The 12886-nt window shown below is 46.6% G+C and overlaps 1 protein-coding gene across 1 annotated transcript in view; it reads right to left on the bottom strand.

Moving 5' to 3' along the window:
- LOC123764323 (beta-galactosidase-1-like protein 2) overlaps positions 1 to 12886 on the bottom strand; it is a 44547-nt gene that overhangs the window by 20593 nt on the left and 11068 nt on the right. Inside the window, exons 2-6 of the mRNA XM_045751928.2 lie at positions 10996 to 11201; positions 9023 to 9208; positions 5074 to 5215; positions 4242 to 4404; positions 58 to 210 (exon numbers count right to left, since the gene is read on the bottom strand). Of these exons, the coding sequence (XP_045607884.2) occupies positions 58 to 210; positions 4242 to 4404; positions 5074 to 5215; positions 9023 to 9208; positions 10996 to 11201 (850 nt within the window). The remainder of the gene's footprint in view (positions 1 to 57; positions 211 to 4241; positions 4405 to 5073; positions 5216 to 9022; positions 9209 to 10995; positions 11202 to 12886) is intronic.

Below are 12886 nucleotides of genomic sequence, written 5' to 3'. Positions count from 1 at the left end.
CAAAAAGTTCCAAGTAGCACGGACTATGGTGAGCCCGTAGTTTACTTCATGACTCACTCGTGGGGCTCCAGGTGGCGTGGACGCCGGAGAGCCAGTGGTCGAACCAGCCAGTCCAGAACTCCGTCACCAGGAGCGGGCGGTCCGGCTGTAGCTCCTTCAGCACCGACAAGTTCTCCTCCAGGTTGGAGTTGAAGTTGGCCGTCATCAGCACTGCGAAGGACAGAATGAGGCAAGTTTTTATTTTAGAAGATTGATTGATTGATGAAGATGAAGCCATCCAAAAGGTGGCACGGGCATGAATAGCCCGTAAGTGGTGGCCTTTTTGAGCTATTACCAGTATCAACAGCTGATACTGGAGATCTGTGGAGGTGCGACTGCACCCTGCGTGACGGGAGATGTCTCCCATGTATTTTAGAAGCATTTGCTCTAGCTTTGTAATGTAACTAACTCCGTACTTTAGTAACCCTTTTCCTTCCCCCCCTCACCTAATTCAATGTACCTGACCTCCCAGTGGTTTAAACCCGATATGTTTTCTCCTGTCTAGACACAGCACCGCTCCTGTGCCAGGTAAGTCTAATACGGGCTCACCATAGCCCGTGCTACTTGGAACTTTTTGTTCCCAGTAGCTGAATCTTAAACAACAACAACAACTCCGTCTACATTCAGCACCGCTCCTGTGCCAGGTAAGTCCACCACGGGCTCACCATAGCCCGTGCTACTTGCCCCGCTCCTGTGCCAGGTAAGCTACGGGCTCACCATAGCCGTTATCTTGAGGTTATCTTGAGATGATTTCGGGGCTTTAGTGTCCCCGCGGCCCGGTCCTCGACCAGGCCTTCACCCCCACGAAGCAGCCCGTGACAGCTGACTAACTCCCAGGTACCTATTTACTGCTAAGTAACAGGGGCATTCAGGGTGAAAGAAACTTTGCTCATTTGTTTCTGCCTCGTGCGGGAATCGAACCCGCGCCACAGAATTACGAGTCCTGCGCGCTATCCACCAGGCTACGAGGCCCCTATTCAGCCGTAGCTGAATCTATAACAACAACAACAATCCACAGACCCAGACACACTTCAAGATGTTACACGACCAAAGACCAGTCACTCCAAACATCTACCACCTACGGGCTACTCATGCCCGTGCCACCTCTTGTGGTGGCTTAATCTTCAACAATCATCCCTGTCTCCTCACTTGAGAATGAACCTTGTAGGTTCGAAACGTTGTGTAAGTTTACAATAAGTGTAATACATTCTACAGTTATTTTATATTCTTTTAGTCAATGTCAATCAAATATGACATTTGGAGAAATCCTCTTCCAATTAAACTAAGATACAAGAGCACTGGTCAGAGGAATAGAAGCCCTAAACAAGAAAATAATCAACACTGAATATGCAGTCATATTCAGTGAAACATGTCTAAACGAAACCCTGCTGCTAATACACATATACATATACAAGCAGGTATGTGAGTACAAGTATATGAGTACAAGGAGGTGAGTACAAGTATGTGAGTACAAGGAGGTGAGTACAAGTATGTGAGTACAAGGAGGTGAGTACAAGGAGGTGAGTGCAAGGAGGTGAGTACAAGTATATGAGTACAAGGAGGTGAGTACAAGTATATGAGTACAAGGAGGTGGGTACAAGGAGGTGAGTACAAGGAGGTGAGTACAAGTATATGAGTACAAGGAGGTGAGTACAAGGAGGTGAGTACAAGTATATGAGTACAAGGAGGTGAGTACAAGGAGGTGAGTACAAGGAGGTGAGTGCAAGGAGGTGAGTACAAGTATATGAGTACAAGTATATGAGTACAAGGAGGTGAGTACAAGGAGGTGAGTACAAGTATATGAGTACAAGTATATGAGTACAAGTATATGAGTACAAGTATATGAGTACAAGTATATGAGTACAAGGAGGTGAGTACAAGGAGGTGAGTGCACACCTACAGCGTGTGGAGTGTGACCATGGCGGCAGCTTCAGTAAGGCGAATATATACAAAGTTGAAACTGCTCTATAGAGACCTTAATTTTTCTAACAGGCAGTTGAAATCACTGGGAAAAACTCGGGGGGTCTTTGGCACAACTTATTAAGTTTCAGGGGCAAGAAAGGCTCGAAAACACGAACTTTGGAGAACACTGTCAGGTAGTTAAGAGAGCAAGAAGTTCTAATGTATTAGACAAATGCAAGAATGTAACAAGGCCCTTGGGGGTCAGAACTGGAGCCAGCGGTCACATCTACACCTTTCTCAACACTAGCAAAACCTTCCTTGAGTCATGGCAGTGTTTTAGGGTCCAGCTGCCTCCCCCTCTCCAATCTTCCACCAATCCGTATAAAAAAACAAAAATGATTTATATCTCATTTTAATGTACCTTAATATTGACGTTTTCTATATGCATCGGCCTCAATAAGTTAGGTGGGTTGCTTGGGTTCGTACGTTTCCGGTGAGGAAAATTAATTGTGTTTTGTTTTCACGGGGTGGCGCATGGAGCTAATGGAGTGTGTAGTGACGGGTGTTTGTGAGTGTACAGGCCATACAACTGACGGGATAGTACATCATACTGGCCTGAGTACCACCCATATATTGCACGAAATTGTAGACCGACTATAAAACCCCACAGATCTGTATACTCCTCAAACACAACATAGGTCTGTATACTGGTCATACAACACGTGGGTATGTATACTAGCAAAACACAACAATGGCTTTTGAACCAGTCATACCCCACATGAACCTGTATATCGACAATGTGCCTACATACCTACAACACCCCACAGAGATGTGTATGTCCACAGCATGTATATATATATATACATGGCACCTCACTGAGGAACCACAGGAAACAAAGCTGTTTTCACCACGTACAAGATTAACTAATACATTCCTCTCACTCGCCACGAATTCAAAGACTTAAAGCAAAGCTGGAGTTCCCGCCAAATGGGTGGGAGACGAATGGGCGGTGGGTCCAGGGGGTGGGTGGTGGGTGGGAGGGAATGTAAGGGGGGTCTTACTGGTGGGGGAGGCCCTGGTGAGGTGAGGCCCTGGTGGAGTGAGACACTGGTGGACGGAGGCACTGGAGGGAGGCACTGGCCGGGGGGCAAAAGGCACTGGTGGGGGGGGAGGCACAGGGATGGGGTATTCACTGGAAGGGGGAGGGGAATCACCGGATCGTTAGGAAGAGGGAGTCCTGAGATCCAAACTTCCGAAACAGTGTCCTGAGTTTTGCTTCAAAGTTTCAGATGTTCCATCAAGACCTGTGAAGGCGGTCCCTCGCCCACACCTATGTTATTCCTGTTTATTTTACCTCTCCTCTCTCTCTCTCTCTCTCTCTCTCTCTCTCTCTCTCTCACTGGTCAATCACCACCCGTCCCCTGGAACTGGTCGGAGGAGCGACGATCATATCCCACAGCCTTGTCCTCGTATCCCATCCAAGTGCTATATAGTCATACTAGTTTAAAATGCAGTCCGTCCTCGTAAACAACGACCAAAAGGTCATTAATCCAGCCGCCAAATCTTTGTTTACGCGCTTTGTCTTATTTTAATAACGCGCCTCATTTTGAACGATATGGTCTCCCAGCCCGTCCACTCACGTTGTCACGTCACAAAAATTCTGTACTAAATTGTCCGGACATGATGTAACCGAGGACCAAGGACTAGCAGTATGGTGGAGATTTATACGTCAAAATGATATGTGGTATTCAAGAGGACAGGTTGCGTCGCCAACGTACAAGAGAGCGAAAAATAACGGCTCACGATTACCTGTTTTCTAAGGGTAGGAAGGTTAACTTAGGTGGGGGGCTTGGGTTCCTGCTGTTTAGTAGCCCTTATTTTGTACAATGAGGTGAATCAAGAGAACGGGTTAGTTTATGAAAAAACCACTTCTCTCACGACAAAACTGATGCAGTGTCTCAATAAACATACTTGAACTTGAACTGATGGCGTTTGAACTTTTCATGAACAATGAAGGTGATATGAACTGTACCTCCTGAAACTGTGTCCAGACCCCCCCCCCCTTGAAAGGTTGCCTGTCAAATCAACTATATCTTTTGAAACTGTCTCCAGATCCCCCTGGAAGGCTGCCTGTGATAGAACTATACCTCCTGGCACTGTGTCCAGCTCCCCTGGAAGGCTGCCTGTGATAGAACTATACCTCCTGGCACTGTGTCCAGCTCCCCTGGAAGGCTGCCTGTGATAGAACTATACCTCCTGGCACTGTGCTGAGACCCCTGATAAGGTTGCTTGTGATCTACCTCCTGGAATGGAGCCGAGGTCTCTGGTTTGAGCAGGGGTGTCTGAGGTGAAGAACAGCGACTCGCCAAAGCCGTTGTCGACCAAGTTGTCTCTCAGGAACTCGAGGTAGAGAGTGTCCCGTGGGTCATCGTCATACCCGAAGTGGCCGTACTCGTTCTCTACCTGTATGGAACGTGCATTATGAGTAATTAGTGACCGGGGTTGTACGCAGTGCAAGAATAATGACGCCCTGGTAGACATCTCCCGTCACGCAGGGTGCAGTCGCACCTCCACAGGTTTCCAGTATCATCTATTGCTACCGGTAATGGCTCAAAAGGGCCTCCACTTACGGGCTATTCATGCCCGTGCCACCTTTCGGGTGGCTTAATCTTCATCAATCAATCAATGACGCCCTCAGCAGCTGATAACGTCCACTGCTAACCCGAGAGAAGTAAAATAATTACCATGGGAGGGATGTGAATTAATATAAATATATTTGTTAAGAAGAGTCTTACACTGGCCTGAGTAAGAACAGTACTGTAAGTATGAAAGATTCATTTACGCCACCGTCCATGTTACTGTATTGGCATCTCTGTGCATACATATGTATATCTAACCGCTCAGTTATTGCTAATGTTTTACAAGTTCATTTCTGCCCCAATAATTACAGTCTTTCTTTAAGTGTATCGTGACAGGACATCTTGATAATTAAGTAATTATTAAAAGAATGCAACCAGCCGGAAAAATTATGTAGCACCAAGGACATCTTGACAGGACACTTTGAGAGGCCACCTTGACAGGACACCTTGACAGGCCACCAGACAACACCAGACAGCACACCTGGCTACACACCTGGACAGCGATGATAGGGCCTCCGTGAACAAACTGGAGATCAACCAGGTGCGGCAGGAGGTGGTCGAAGAACCTGGCCGCTGGTGTCCTGAAGCCCTCGTAGTACGTCCTCACCTGCATGTTGTGGTCACGCAGCAGGTAACTGTCGGAGACACCCACACCCTCAACACCAAGCTGAAGCCACCGCCAACACGGGCTCAAGGCGAAGACGGGATCAAGATGAAGACGGGATCAAGACGAAGACGGGATCAAGACGAAGACGGGATCAAGATGAAGACGGGATCAAGATGAAGACGGGATCAAGACGAAGATGGGATCAAGACGAAGACGGGATCAAGACGAAGACGGGATCAAGACGAAGACGGGATCAAGACGAAGATGGGATCAAGACGAAGACGGGATCAAGATGAAGACGGGATCAAGACGAAGACGGGATCAAGACGAAGACGGGATCAAGAAGAAGATGGGATCAAGACGAAGACGGGTTCAAGACGAAGACGGGATCAAGACAAAGATGGGATCAAGACAAAGACGGGATCAAGATAAAGATGGGATCAAGACGAAGACGGGGTCAAGACGAAGACGGGATCAAGACGAAGACAGGATGAAGATAAAGACGGGATCAAGACGAAGACGGGATCAAGATGAAGACGGGATCAAGACGAAGACGGGATCAAGACGAAGATGGGATCAAGACGAAGACGGGATCAAGATGAAGACGGGATCAAGACGAAGACGGGATCAAGACGAAGACGGGATCAAGACGAAGATGGGATCAAGACGAAGACGGGTTCAAGACGAAGACGGGATCAAGACAAAGATGGGATAAAGACAAAGACGGGATCAAGATAAAGATGGGATCAAGACGAAGACGGGATCAAGACGAAGACGGGATCAAGACGAAGACGGGATCAAGACGAAGATGGGATCAAGACGAAGACGGGATCAAGATGAAGACGGGATCAAGACGAAGACGGGATCAAGACGAAGATGGGATCAAGATAAAGACGGGATCAAGATGAAGACGGGTTCAAGACGAAGACGGGATCAAGACAAATATGGGATCAAGACAAAGACGGGATCAAGATAAAGATGGGATCAAGACGAAGACGGGATCAAGACGAAGACGGGATCAAGATAAAGACGGGTTCAAGACGAAGACGGGATCAAGACGAAGACGGGATCAAGACGAAGATGGGATCAAGACGAAGACGGGATCAAGATAAAGACGGGATCAAGATGAAGACGGGTTCAAGACGAAGACGGGATCAAGACGAAGATGGGATCAAGACGAAGACGGGATCAAGACGAAGATGGGATCAAGACGAAGACGGGATCAAGACGAAGACGGGATCAAGATAAAGATGGGATCAAGACGAAGACGGGATCAAGACGAAGATGGGATCAAGACGAAGACGGGATCAAGACGAAGATGGGATCAAGACGAAGACGGGATCAAGACGAAGACGGGATCAAGACGAAGATGGGATCAAGACGAAGACGGGATCAAGACGAAGACGGGATCAAGACGAAGAAGGGATCAAGACGAAGATGGGATCAAGACGAAGATGGGATCAAGACGAAGACGGGATCAAGACGAAGACGGGATCAAGACGAAGATGGGATCAAGACGAAGACGTGATCAAGACGAAGACGGGATCAAGACGAAGACGGGATCAAGACGAAGATGGGATCAAGACGAAGACGGGATCAAGACGAAGACGGGATCAAGACGAAGCTGAAGCCCCCACGAGCCACACATGGTGTATTAAAACATATTACAACTATATGGTTGACACTAATTTACCATAATAACCCGGTCTGTTGTAAGTTACTCCAGCCATGAGAAATATCTCACTATTTACAGTACATGGAAAAGTTATTTTTTTTGTCAAACAACCATTATATAAACATATTACATTTTAAAACATTAATGTAATAGATTAGAAAATGCAAACAACATATAACACAGAGACTATGATCATAAAATGTAACTTTTATTTATATTAGTTCGTGATTTGTCCCCCTAATGTACACCTTATTTTCCTCCCCCCCCCCCAGTGATTCCCAACCTTTATTAGGCCTTATTTTATAACACTATATGGAAAGAGCCGCAAAAGTGTCCCGACCCACCGGTTGGGAACCGGTTTAGACCAGGATTTCATTTCTTTATTATGCACCCCATACCCCTGAGGGAGGAGGCAACCCATCACGAGGGAGGAGGCGACCCATCCCGAGGGAGGAGGCGACCCATCCCGAGGGAGGAAGCGCCCCATCCCGAGGGAGGCAGCGCCCCATCCCGAGGGAGGAAGCGCCCCATCCCGAGGGAGGAGGCGACCCATCCCGAGGGAGGAAGCGACCCATCCCGAGGGAGGAAGCGCCCCATCCCGAGGGAGGAAGCGCCCCATCCCGAGGGAGGAAGCGCCCCATCCCGAGGGAGGAAGCGACCCATCCCGAGAAAGGGGCGACCATTGACAAGATCCTGGCGGCGAGGAGTGTAATTACAAAAGCCTCCTCCGTGAAACTGAGGAGAAGAGCGCTCGCCCCATCTCGGCAAATCCGTTCACAAACGTCCAACTGGAAGCAGCTCTCACTTGGCCATTAACCTCTCAAGGTTTTCAGAAATTCTGAGTATGTTTCAGTTAGTGAACATGGGTGGTACAAGGAGGAGGTTGAAGGTCAGAGGTCACCGTGTCTGGCAGGTGGAATGGTCAAGGCGACCCCATCAACCATGGTTGACAGCGGAAGGGTCAAGGCGACCCCATCAACCGTGGTTGACAGCGGAAGAGTCAAGGCGACCCCATCAACCGTGGTTGACAGCGGAAGGGTCAAGGCGACCCCATCAACCGTGGTTGACAGCGGAAGGGTCAAGGCGACCCCATCAACCGTGGTTGATAGCGGAAGGGTCAAGGCGACCCCATCAACCGTGGTTGACAGCGGAAGGGTCAAGGCGACCCCATCAACCGTGGTTGACAGCGGAAGGGTCAAGACGACCCCATCAACCGTGGTTGACAGCGGAAGAGTCAAGGCGACCCCATCACCCCGTCACAGGCAGCGTGAGAGGTCAAACTGACCACATCACCCATCACTGGCACCGATGGGAAGGTGGAAGTCATCAGCCCTCACTGTAAGAAACCCTTGCTTATATATGGGGTTGGGCAGCACGCGGATATGTTAACATCGCCGACAATGTCACCCCCATGAAATACGCACTCACAGGTCAATGGCACCCCCATGATTTAGACACTACTGGGTCACCAAGGCAATTCCACTGAAGGAGAACTCGCAAGTCTATGACTGGCACTGGGATTGGCACTCCTGGGCCACTACCCGTTCGTACCGCCTTGAGTACATAAATAGGTTAAATGATATCAGTACCAAGATAGTTCTAAATTTTTCTTATTTACCAAAATTATAAATTCCTAAGAGGAGTCATTTCTTCTAATATTTCATCAGAGTACTGACACTACACTAATTAGACCTTAATATACATAATTAAACCTAACCTGACCTTGCTAATCAAATAAATAAACCGAACCTAAGATTTCTAGAGCTAATTATACCACGTCTAAGCTTAGCTAAGTAAGCGCAACATAAGCTTATTAAAGCCAAGTAACCTAAACTTAATCTAAATTGTCATAATCAAATGTTATAACAAGTTTTCGACCCACAGAAAGTACTCAGAAACGTACAAAATGTATTAAGTACAATTTTAAAACATTTATAAGAAAGTACAAAATTATAGCAAAATATCTTTTAGAAATCATTTTAATATATTATTAAACTTGACCAATACCGCCTCATAAAGCGGGGACTCTCCTATTAGTGTGCGGTAATAAAGCGGGTATTTTCGGGACAATACCTATCCATTAAGGGGGTATTTAGTGTCTGGCACTCACTTCAGCGCCTTGGCTCTCTCACTTTGGCACTCTAGCCCCCCCCCCCTCACCTGGGCATGCCGCCGAAGTCCCACTCGGAGCAAATATAGGGTCCCGGCCTGAGGATAACGAAGAGGTCCTCCTCCTGCGCCATCTGCACGAAGGCGCGCACGTCCAGGAAGGGGGACATGCTCTCTCCAAGGTCCCCGAAGTCGTACACGCCCTCACGCGGCTCGTGCAGGTTCCACGACACATACCTGTGGGAGGGGGCGAAGGAGGAGATGATGACGGGCACAAGCTCAGCTGGGAAGGAAGATAGGTAGTGAGGTGCTGGGGAAGGTGTATGATAAGAAAATGAGTAAATGGGAAATCTTCTTGAGGTTATCTTGAGATGATTTCGGGGCTTTAGTGTCCCCGCGGCCCGGTCCTCGACCAGGCCTCCACCCCCAGGAAGCAGCCCGTGACAGCTGACTAACACCCAGGTACCTATTTACTGCTAGGTAACAGGGGCATAGGGTGAAAGAAACTCTGCCCATTGTTTCTCGCCGGCGCCCGGGATCGAACCCGGGACCACAGGATCATAGTCCAGCGTGCTGTCCGCTCGGCCGACCGGCTCCTGGTAAAGCTATGGTAAAGCTAGAGAATTTCAAGAAACCGTTTTATTGGACAAAGACGATTTATTTTTTAATTAGTATTTCTATAGATAGTTTTGCAACTATCAAGTCAATATGTGACTTTTCAATAGTACAAATACATATAATAATATTAATAAATAAATAAATAAATAAATAAATAAATGTATATTTAGGTAAGGTACATACATACAAGAGATTTTACAAAGTTTGTTGGATTAATAGATAGAGCTAGTACATACAATGCCTAAAGCCACTATTACGCAAAGCGTTTCGGGCATGATTTTAATATTAACAGTAATACAAATTTTAAAATAACAAATTGCGGTGACTTATTATTCACGCAACTCTGGCTCATTGTAAACAATAACAAACATTTCCAGCCCATGAGGCGATGTGGGCGCCAAACATGGCCGGCGCTACACACACACACCCGCCTGTGGCAGTTATCTATGTATATCCCTGCCCACATGTTGGTGTTCCGGCCAGCTGGGACACCCGGGAATATATATACAACACCTTCGCGCTACACAGCATCTGTATAATGTTTCCTGACAACCTGTCCTCACGCTATGGTCGTTCAAGCGGCAGCCGACCCCCCCCCCCCCCCCTGAACCTGGCGGTTACCTTGCGAAGATCTCAGCTCACCGTCCCCGCGGCCCGGTCCTCAACTAGGCCTCCTCCCCAAGGACACATTCATCAAATTTAACATAACTGTGCAATCAAATTCGGTATTTTCTTATATATAAATAAATATTATTATATATTACAATTTAGTGTATAGTTAGGTGTAGGTTAGGTTAGGTGTAGGTTAGGTTAGGTGATTAGCTTCTGGTAAGAATTATTCCTATTTATACTACGTGGCACAATACCATGCTCCAGACGAGGACGTTCGTCTAAAGCACTGTTCGTCAAAGTTCGTTCGTCAAAGCACTGTTCGAAAAGAGTTCGGACGTCTACAGTTTTGAGTCGTATGTAAAGTGCTTTTCATTCATATACATGGAGTTGGGCACTCATACATGTCTACATGGATCATACGCAGCGTGGGATCTGGTAGTTCTGCTACTCCCCAAGCCCGACCCTGCCTTGTGATAACTGGGTCCAACAGATTATTGCTTCTAGCGGCCTGCAAGTTTTCACATATTCACTACAACCCGCTTGAGACAATCCAGCAATCTCACGTCTAGTATATATCCGATCATATGAACAAATCCACAAGGGCCGTGACGAGGATTCGAACCTGCGTCCGGGAGCATCCCAGACACTGCCTTAATCGACTGAGCTACGACAGGGTAAAAGGGTCCGATCATATGTTCACACACACACACATCAACAACCCGATTCCAAGCATGTATTTACCCAGGTCTCTTCTGAACCTAAAGTTATCCAATTTGCCTTGACTTGACACTCACGTCTCGACAGCGTTGAGTCCTGCGGCCCGTAGCTTGCGGAGTGTGTCCCTCCAGTAGGCGGGGTGGACGCGGAAGTAATGGAAGGCGCCGGACAGGATGAGGATCTCCTTGTTGTTGAGAGTGAAGACTTCCCCTTGTGCCACCAGGGGCGCCTCAACCACTCCGCCGGGCGCGTAGTACTCGTACAGCGACACGCCCTCGCTCCCCTGGGGAAGGACGTAGCAAGAACCGTATGTAAAGACAACTGGGAATATAATTAATCACGGGAGACATCTTCCGTCACTCAGGGTGCAGTCGCACCTCCACAGATCTCCAGTATCATCTCTTGATACTGGTAATGGCTCAAAAGGGCCACCACTTACGGGCTATTCATGCCCGTGCCACCTTTTGGGTGGCTTAATCTTTATTAATCAATCAATAACTAATCTTCATCATACAAAGAAATCTCAGTCGATTAAGGCAGTGTCTGTGATGCTCTCGGACGTAGGTTCGAATCCTCGTCACGGCACTTGTGGATTTGTTCATTTGTTTAATCTTCATTAGTATTGACTATGGGGAAACCCATAAGGGTTGTTGATATATGGAACAACTTACCAGGTAACATAATAGACGTGGTGTAATTGTTTCAAGCGTAGGATAGACAAACATATAAGTTAGTTTGGATGAATATAAATAAGAGCTGCCTCGTATGGGCCAATAAGACTTCTACAGCTCCTTAATTTTTAATACTTTACTCTTATTATAGACTTTCGGAGTTGCCATACCTATCTTATTAAATTATGTAAGATTTTTAATGAGACAATAAGCTATCCACAACAGACAACTTGTATATAGGACTAAAATGGAAGCCCACAAAAGATGACAAAGGTGGTAATAGTTTGTGGGTGAAGTGGAGACATGGTCGATTAAAGAGTTTGGTGAGAACTAAAGGGGAGAGGCAGGTCCTGTGGAGACGATATATATATATATATATATATATATATATATATATATATATATATATATATATATATATATATATATATATATATATATATATATATATATATATATATATATATATATATATATATATATATATATATATATGCTAGTGTCAGACTACGAAGGAAGGATTGAAACAGGAATTTCCTTAAGTACTTTTCTATTTAATAATACATCTTCAGAAGGATTCAGGAAAAACGTGATTTACACACACACACACACACACACACACACACACACACACACACACACACACACACACACACACACACACACACACACACACACACACACACTTTAAATTACCGAAGAGGAAAATATGACGAGATGAGGAACTTCCTAATGGGAATACCATGGGAAACAGAACTTAGAGACAAGAATGTGCAGGTCATGATGGATATTGTCACCCAAAAGTGCCAGGAAGCTGCAGACAGGTTTATCCCCGTCCAAAAGGAGAAAAACGAAAAACAACAGAAAAACCCATGGTTCAACCAGGAATGTAAGGTAGCGAAACAACTGAGTAAAAGAACATGGAGAAACTACAGAAATAACAGAACACCAGAGAGCAGGGAGAGGTACCAGAGGGCCAGAAATGAGTACATCAGAGTGAGGAGGGAAGCAGAGAGACAGTTTGAAAATGACATCGCGAGTAAAGCCAAGACCCAACCAAAGCTGCTCCACAGCCATATCAGGAGGAAAACAGCAGTGAAGGAACAAGTGATGAAGCTGCGGAAAGGGGAGAACAGATACACAGAGAATGACAAGGAGGTGTGTGAAGAACTCAACAAGAGATTCCAGGAGGTCTTCACAATAGAACAAGGAGAAGCCCCTGCACTAAATGAGGAGGCGGCAACCTTGGAAACCTTGGAGGAATTTGACCTCACCAGTGATGAGGTCAAAAGGTGTC

The sequence above is a fragment of the Procambarus clarkii genome, chromosome 82 (genome assembly GCF_040958095.1).
Source record: "Procambarus clarkii isolate CNS0578487 chromosome 82, FALCON_Pclarkii_2.0, whole genome shotgun sequence".
Classification (NCBI taxonomy): Eukaryota; Metazoa; Arthropoda; class Malacostraca; order Decapoda; family Cambaridae; genus Procambarus; species Procambarus clarkii.
This window is presented reverse-complemented; position numbering and strand designations above follow the sequence as displayed.